At 35.7% G+C, this 9367-nt stretch overlaps 1 protein-coding gene across 1 annotated transcript; it reads right to left on the bottom strand.

Annotated features, from left to right (window-relative positions):
* Nucleotides 1–319: 319 nt before the first annotated feature.
* LOC142341570 (uncharacterized) lies at nt 320–5399 on the bottom strand. Its single transcript, XM_075392618.1, has 7 exons — nt 3993–5399; nt 3511–3736; nt 2735–3262; nt 2318–2460; nt 1778–1949; nt 1125–1317; nt 320–739 (listed from the first exon to the last, which is right to left on the bottom strand). The coding sequence occupies exons 1-7, from the start codon at nt 4326–4328 to the stop codon at nt 457–459; spliced, it is 1881 nt and encodes a 626-aa protein (XP_075248733.1). The 5' UTR covers nt 4329–5399; the 3' UTR covers nt 320–456.
* Nucleotides 5400–9367: the final 3968 nt, after the last annotated feature.

Below are 9367 nucleotides of genomic sequence, written 5' to 3'. Positions count from 1 at the left end.
TGAGCTACGTTATTTGCCATAGTTTGTCAAATAACTTAGTAATCGTGGAAAAATACAGCTCATCTTATAACCTTTGATAAAGATTAGGACGACGTTGATTTTATTGTCCCATATGAATTATGGAAGATGTTTGTGTTTTTCTTTTCGGGTGCTGTGTTAAAACTTGATGCGTCAAGTAAATTGCACTTCTGCTTCTGAGTGTTATAGACTTTAAGTTTGTTACATGCAGCTGCTTCTGGGGCTGAATTGTATTAAAAAATTATATTGAAATATATAAAAGTTTTGTTTAATTTTTGATAATGCAGTCAAAAAATTGATATTCGAATGTTTAAAAAATAAATTTTAAAATCCAAGTCAATTTTATATAGTCAATTGCATGCATAAACACAGCATTGAATTTTAAAAAATATATTTGGTACAAAATTATTTGGTTGAGGAATTAAAAATTGACTTTTCTCAGATTTTCCGATTAACTGTATTGTTCTGTGGATGGGTATCGATTGGTATTGGCGTTTGTCTGTTCACAACATCGTCATTTACTGGTGATAATTGCATTTCGGCTATCACTTGGTCGTTATTATCAACTCCACACATTTGTTGCACGTTACTGACTGTAGATGATAGATTAGTACCGTGAAAGCTTGGATTCTGGATGGCGGTTTTTTCGTTGGTGAAGTTGCTCATCATTGTAGGCTCACAATTTGGGTTGCGCTGTGTATGGTTTTGGGCCAAAGATCCGCTGTTAAGAAAGCAATTATTTCCAAAACATTTGTAAACAAGAGGAAAATGGCGGAACGCAGGGCTCAGAGAGGACGGATGACCATAAATTATTACTATTAAAGCTCAGCCTCGCTATTGCAAATCACTCACATTTGATAAAAGCGTGGTTCAGCAAAAGCAGTTTTGTTGAGTTTTAATCGTATATTCAATGCAGTGGCTATAAACTGGGATATCAAAAAATAGCGTCGAAAATCAAAACCTTGATTTTGAAAAGTAAATGGAAATGTTGAAGGTGGTAAAAAATTGAATGTAGAAATATTTAGAATTTTTAGTCATTTTGGGATGGTGAGAACAGTTAGAATGATTGAATTATTGAATATTTAAAGTATTCAAGAGCAATAAACCTGTTTTTTGTGCTGGTGGAAGAGATAAGGTCTTGAGCGGCGAGTAGTTGTTTGGTGGGACACAGGAACAGCCGTAATCTGATCCAGGAGTCATTGCGCATCTCCTTGTACCTCTTGAGGGCAAAGGGTTCCGTTGTACCAGGAAGATACTTCACAGGGGTACCATCGGGGTACACCAGGGTGAACTCCACATCTGAAAACATCCAATCATTAGGATCCTGAAACTTCGTTGAAAGTCATAAGAACAAATATTTTCACATGAGCATGTTGAGCATCTACACTCCCATTGGCGTGGTAAATATATATGTCTTTGGAATTCGAGTGTTCTTTATCTTAACAAAGAGGGATGATTGTAAAATTTTTTTTTCATCAAGCACTTATCCAGGGCTGCGAACGCCCTCATAATCGCTCTTTGTTCCATTTTTTGGAATAATATGTTTGCAAAGGGCGTTTTGAGTGATTGACCAATCCAATTAGGTCTTTAATGCGGGGTAACATGTTCACACCACAGGTGTTCAATTTAAAATGGTCACAAGTGCAGACTTGCTGCAAGATTCTATCATTTTGTCTGTAAAAAAACTTCTTGAGCACTTGGAAGAAAGTGTCAGTTTACATGCAGTATTTGTGAAGTGAGTGAATGTTGTGGTACTGACTTTGTATGAGTTTGTTGTTGAACTTGTGTCTTTGGATGGCTGCGGACTCTATCTCTTGTGCGACAGCAGAGCATCTCACAATAATGGCCTCTTTCCCTCCGATGCCACACTTGTTCCTCACTGTGAGCTTTTTGAAGCGACCGTGCTCAAACACCCCCATGCCCACTACCAGCTGAAAACAGGACGTAGATTTATCATCTGTTGGACAAGCATATTATGAAGTGAGAACCCTGCGGGTATTTTGACTTTTACAAACAGCGATTGAAAATTTCAACTGAAAAGCTTGCAAACGATTCTGAGTTACGTTCTCGAGTACATCGTAAAACTAATATTTTTTAAATGCAATTCATGTGCTAGGCATATTTGAAGTTGTTGTTGTCTGGATAGTTGAGACCGGATGTTGGTCTTTCAAGATCATGACAAAATCTTGCCAGAGTTTGCAGCGGTGTATATTATTCCTGTAAAATAAGGATAATGGTCGCTTTCTACAGCTGGGAGTCTCTTTAATAGCATCGTAGTTACATTGGTAAGGAGACCTACCTCAACATATCTGTAGGGTGGACGACCTCTGCCGTGTCTCTTTAGCTGATTCCTCTGATCTCTCACCAAGTCCATCTTTGCCCTCCAACCGCCATTTGAGAACTTTCCCTTTCCACTCGAAGTGAGAGTTTTATCCTCTGCATCTAAGTAATTGAATTAAATTGCATTTGGAAAGAGTACACTGGTGCAGATATCTTATTAGAAACTCTGTAGAGAGAGACAATTACACTTCGATCGTGCACTCAAATTTAAGATAATTTTCATTGCGAATTCTAAGGCTTCCCGAAGCAATTTATAGAAGCTTTATGCTCAGATTCTTCACTTTTTATGAAGAGCTTTGTTCCGTGTGGCGGGACTACGTTATTAAACATCGAAGTGAGCTTGAACTAATGGCGAATTCAAAGTGACATCTCTTACCTCCCTTTAGATCTGCATTGCAAGCAAGAGCAACATTCAGGTCCATAGGCTGGTGAATTTCCCCTATCCGAGCAGTGGTGGCCAGATCTTGCCATGGTCGAAATGCGTTTCCATTTCCGACTGTAGCCTCAATAGGAACGGGAAAACGTACCGGATGCTCATGTTCGCTGATGACGCCGGAATTAGTTCCCTGTAATTGCATTAAATTGTATCTGTGCATTACTGCTGCAGCCGCCATGGCCTGGAATTGGGGCAGGTTTTTCACCCAAGACATCAGAAGCGGAAGGTACCCTGTCACTGGTACGTTGTTACTTGAGCTCAACTGATCGTTGGTTATTTGTGGGTGATGAATATTGCCAGGCAGCAGAGGGTTATAGATTGGCATCGGGTTCACGGTTTGCGATGGGTTTGGACCAGTTGTATGTGGACTGGTTGGAATTGCGTCACTGGTTGGAATAAATGACTTTTTCGTAGACGTTTCCTTTTTTGTGACTTGCGATGAAGTGGGAAGGAAGTCGGAAAGAATATCTGAAAAACATCTGAGTATATTTATTGCTTATCCCCCGACCCAAAACTTGCACCAATATGAATATGAAAAATCTAAATAATGTAGGTAGGAGAGACTCGATTATGTATCACAATATTACTACAGATATCAAATGTCCAAAAAATTTTATTGAGAAGAAACTAATAATCTGGGGCAGCGTGTTAGAAAATAAACATATCTGTCGTGGTGTTCGGACTGTTAATTTCCAGAAAAATGAAAAAATGCTAACCCGATGCTTTGAACTCGGTTTTGGTCGAATTTGAATTGTTCGTGAGAGTGGATTTGGCAGCTGGAACATGTGTGGGGTTGGAAGTCTCTTTTTTGGGAGCTTTTGTCTGTTTGAACGTGGCGTGGTGTTTCTTCTTTGCATGGACTGGTACCTTGACAAGCACTTCTCGTGGAATGTATCCCACTTTCTCTTGATCGTTTGAGTTAGGTTGTCCTTTATTTTTCATCTTAAATGCAACATTCCGTCGGTTATTTTGGGTTTTATTTAGGGTTATAAAAAGAGTGGCAATTGTTTGAAATTTTATCTGTTAGCGATTAACGGAATTAAATTTGGTCTCAAATTACTGAACACTGAAAATTTGTTTTTACAAAACAGCGGCTTCTAATCAAAAGTTTAAAAAATGTTTTGCTCTGATCTTGTATCTTTGGTATTTCGCTTTTTAATCAAAGACAGGAAAAGTTTAGAGTTGTGATAAAACTTACGCTTTGAACCAGAACAAAGTTTGCCTCTGCGTGTTTTGGAACCAAATGATTTGGCCTTAACCGCGTGAACACATCTCCAATGTGAACATTCAGCTCCCATGCGGGATTTCGGGATTCGAAGTTGGCCACTCCAACATACAGGTCCTCTTCATAGACAGAAGATCCGTTCACAGTATGCTTTGGGTTTGTATCGCACTCGGGTTCTGTTTTGAGCGTTGATTCACTTTTGGAGATAGCAACTGGGGTGCTCACTGTTATGTTCATTTGAGGCTGCTTCTCACGGTAACCGCTCAGATCAAGTGCTAATTCGTCCAAGTTCCTCGAATTTTCCGACATTGTTTCAAAAATTCTTTTTGAGATTTATAAATTTTGCTTGAAAAAATGCTGATGTAATATTGAAAAAGTATGTTGCAATGACGGAGTGGTTTTTGGAAAATGGATCTAGAATGATTGGTTGTTGAGTTTTAAATGAATACAAATTTAATATTCAATTAAATGCCCTTCCATGCGTGAATTATTGGGATGATAATCGTGACGATACTTGGCTCTCTGATTTTCCTTCGATTCACTGACAATGATCGGCTTGTTGTCTTTAGAGTTATAACTTACGCACAAAAAGATGATCGTGGATTTAATAAATTGTTCACTTATCCATTTAGTCAATTAATGGACGCTTCAATAAATTCCCGATTGTTTGCACAACTTTCACCTTGGCTGATTTTATTGAATTTATATCCCTGCCACTTCTTTTCCCAAATTTTGCTGGGATAATATTTCTCTGACTAAAATATTCCTGTTCTCTCTGTCCGCTGCTAACTGAGCCGCTGCGATCTTTTAATAAACGGAAATATTAAATTTTTTGTGCCCAGCTATCAAACAGCTGAATTTATATTATTAATTCTTCTCTATGACTACTACTACTGTAGTTATTCCAGGTTTTGTAGTTATAAATAATAACAGTTAACTTCACAATCCCCAGTCAATCTTGCGATCTGTCAGTTGTTTAAACACAAAAGAGTCTTTGCTTTGCTTGGCTGTTATTTGTGAGGAATAATGGAAGTAATAAGTACTTATCCCAAATAAATGAACAATATTTTCCCTAGAAAGGATAAATAAATGCTCATTTTTCTTGCTTTTAAATACTTTTGTTGTTCTCTTTTTCCCAGCTGCTCGCTAATGTAGATTGTTTTTGGATTTAGAAGAATTAATTTAGAGAAATATAAAAGCGACTTTTATTGAATTTTAGTGCAGCTTTCCTCAAAATCTCTTCTGATCCGCATTTGTCTACGTGTTAAAATGTTCAGTCAGCCGAGGTCGCCCCACTCACGCACAACACACACATGCATCTAGACTAACGTTTTAGTACTACTGTATCAACCAAATTAACATGTCTCAATAATTACGTAATGTTTCAAGTGGAAAGTGAGAGCAACTAGACTAAATCTCTAAGAATTAATACGGATTCTTATCTGCTAATTTCTTCTACCTTGCCTTTAGCGCTGGCTTGCTTGCCCGAACACTGCTATTATTAAGTTTTCTACAGAAAAGTAGTCAACAGCGATATCAGTGGCAATAAATGATGATCTCGAAGTAAAAGGATTGCGGCACTTGTGCACTTTTTGAGGTAGATTTTCAGGCCATGACTGCAGAATGAAACTAGAAGCTACTAGTAGTCATTCTTTGTTACTTCCCGGAGATTATCGGTCTTATCATTTGGGCCAAAAACTGTGGCTCAACGGAACAGTCCAAAACTATGATATAGGGCAATTTTCCATGAGCAATAGTTTTGCAGCTACGAATTATCGTGGTCAGAATTTTTGGATTAGTATAGTAATTCATGGTTGTTGTGACAAATTTGTTACGACTATCTCCGGATTTGAATTTGGAATGACTATCTGATGAGTATGCAGACAGATTGGTTTTGTTTCTTCATGGTTTAAGCGGTAAATCAAGGCCTTGTATTTTAACAAGCGTTTCGATACCTTTTCACAATGACAAAAAGATAAATAGCGCTGCATTTTTCTGTCTAAATGATAAATAGCACTCGTCTCAAATCATTCGTTTGTGGGTTTCTCAAAACAATCTGTGAAGATTTTTTAAGTTAGCGAAAGTTACTGATTTTTGGCGAAGTAAAAATTGGTTTCGAAAGAAAAAGAAGCGAAAAATTGACACAGCTGTTCTTTGTTTCGGTAGTATTATAGACGCTGGTCTTGTTTATTAATTTGTTTGATAAAGATCAGCATGTTACATTGAGATGGGCACTTGACTATCTAGAGTATTCACTGCTAGATGCTCAGTTTGTCCCTAAAGTACCAGTTGGCCAGCTAAAAGGTGTGCAAGTAAGTGAGTCTTGCTACTGCATGTATCATGCTGGCAACATTGTTGTCCAGATGATTGATTTAGATTGTGTTGGTGATAAGTTTTAAGTTGACAAACCTGTTTTGAAATGAGTTTTTTTCTTTTTCCCGACTTCTGATTTAAAAGATGATACATCTGCTTAAAATTAGAGCAAAATTAATGAACAAAAAATTGCTTTTTTCTATTAAATATTTTGTTAAATTCTGTTAAATTTTGCGATGATCTCAAAAAAGACTTCATTCGACCCGTTGCATGCATTTAAAGTCGTTAAAAGACCCGCTGCGAGTCGTTAAAAGAAACTTTTTTATCTGGAAAAAATATAGGAAAAGCTTTGAAATCCTCGCTGTAATTGGACAGCATCGTTCAAATACCTTGCTAAAAAGTTAAACTTTTTACGAGCAGGCAAAAGTTAAAATTTGATTTCTCAATAATTTAAAAATTTGTTTGAAATTAGTCATTGGCAACTCAAACCTTGTAAATACCTTGTCCAAAAAATTGAAAGAAAAAATATTCGTTGCTTAAGGTCCTATAAAATTCTAGTTCGATTTTTTTGTTAACGCAATGGGCCATACGAATATTGCTTCTGAGTTAAATTAATGAGTGAAAAATAAGTTTTAACTAAGTCAGACAAAAATAGTTCTATTTGATTCGAGAGAATAACAAGGAGGCTCGGTAATGTGCGTTTGCACATAATGTTGCGACCCCACTCGTCCACATAACTGTCTACCAAATGATGAAGAGATAGAAAACTTTCAACAATTCAAGTATTTTTCAAAAATAACTGATGCATGAATGACTAAAAAATGCCGCTTTAGAGGGCCGAAGAGATTAGCCATTTGGAAGAATGCGAGACAAAACAAACAATAAAATTAAACAACGGTAACAAAAATTAATAACATCCAAAACTTGGATGACTATTTGTAGAAAAACTTAATAGCAAAGTCTGAATGGCGCCAGATAGAACCTAATCTAAACAAAATAAACAGTTTAATGTTCATCAATTGAAAAATTATCGAACAGCCCTTAATGGAATTCATTAACAAATAGACAAAAAACAAAAGTGGCTAACTTAAAAATTACGCTCATATTTTTGTGAAAACAATGGTTTCTAAGAATTGAAAATTGTAAAACAATCGTTTATAACTCCATGAGATAAGTCAATCGGACCTGCCTTTTTTAAGGTTTTTCTCATACGACTTCAAACAAGACAACTGTTACAGAAAAAAAACTGATTTAATTTTTGCAAGGAAACTGTCGAAGCCGTTATAACATGTTTTTTCTAAGAATAAGAATGTTAGGTTGCCAGTATTTTGAACGCCAATAAAGTGATATGTGACCACTCATTATTGAGACTAGGTGACAAGTAGACTAGAAAAGAGAAGTTAATAACAACGTTCATTTTTTTCGAAAACAAATAATTTAATGGTTATGGAAATCCTTAGCTGTAAATTGCAATAAAAAAGGTTGTTTATTCAGCTAAACGAAGCCGTTGAGACCTTTTGTGATAAGAGTATGTCCTGTGTTCACAAAGAAAACGTCAAATACAGACAAAAAGATAATTTTTTTCTGAAATTTAGTGTTGGAGCCGTTAACACCAAAATTAATTCATTTAAATTGTTAGATATGTTAATATTCGCCCTCCTTCTATGCCAGAACGTAATATCACGTGGCTGGCCTAGAAGGAGGGCGTTTTCACGTCGCATAGGATATCACGTCGCTGGAATTGAAGGAGTGCGAATTATTAACATATCTAACGTTTTCAAAGAATTAATTTTGGTGTTAACGGCTTCGACACTGGTTTTCCGAATAAAAAATTAATTTTTTTCTGACTTTTTTTGAAAACAAAGGACATTCTTATGACAAAAGGTCTCAATGGCTTTGTTTAGCTGACAAATGCAACTTTTTTATTGCAATTTATAGCTAATGATTTTCATGACCATTAAATTGTTTTGGAAAAAATGAACGTTGTTTTTAACTTTTCTTGTTCACTTGTTATCACTGAGATTAGTTAACAAATAGACAATATGCTTTTATTAAACCATTACAAAGTCGTTAAAACATATCAGCAATAAATTAAAATTTTTGAACATGTGCGTTTTTAAGTCCAAGAAAGCCCCTGAGACCTGTCATTAATCAGAAAATGTCATACGTCAACAAAAATATCGTCAAATACAGACAAAAATAAAGGGAAAAACAATTTTGCGAAAAACTGCTGTCGAAGCTATTCAAACCGTAATCATTTCACTAAATAGATATCTCGCATTGCACCTCCAAATTATGACGCCAAATGGTGGCATGTGACTTGTGGTTAACCAGACTAGGTATGAAATAGACAAACAGAACAGATGAAAAACAAAAAATTCTTTTACATTTCTTGAAAAAATCATCTTTTAAGTTATGTAAACCATCAGCTAGCAACTGAAGTCACTAAATAGACTCATATGCTACTCCTTAACGAGCCACTGAGACCTCTTTTTAAAAAATTCTCATACGAATACCAGGAGAAAATCAATTAAAGACAAAATTGAAAAAAAAATATTAATGTGTCAGAAAACAGTCTTTTAGAAAAGTTTTAGAACCATAACCTCTTCCTTAAAAAGCTATGTTTCCAAATTTGCAAATTTTTGAGCAGCAATAAAGTGATAATTGACTTATCATTAATTAGGTAATTTGACATAACCAGAAGAAAGAACCTAAAAAATGGGCAAATGTACTTATGAAACTAGTATCGATGCTAGAACACAATTACTTAAAGCGTAAAGCCGCCAGAGAGATTAAAATTTAATTAATTAGAAGGAAGATGCATTCTGTCTCTGAGGACACTAAGCTGCAACTTGACCAAAATCAGGGGAAAATTGTGACAAATCTCTATAATCCATTGTTCATTTTGAAAAAAAAATGATATTAAAAGTCAAATCAATGAGCTTTAATTATAAAAGATATTAACTGGCGATAGTTTATGAAGCCTATTGGACCTGTCAATAGAGAGTCTTGATATGAATTATTCTGTTCTGTAA

This window comes from Convolutriloba macropyga, chromosome 1 (genome assembly GCF_964194025.1).
Source record: "Convolutriloba macropyga chromosome 1, txConMacr16.3, whole genome shotgun sequence".
Classification (NCBI taxonomy): domain Eukaryota; kingdom Metazoa; phylum Xenacoelomorpha; order Acoela; family Convolutidae; genus Convolutriloba; species Convolutriloba macropyga.
The sequence above is the reverse complement of the archived record's forward strand: the minus strand, read 5'-3'. Positions and strand labels throughout refer to the sequence as shown.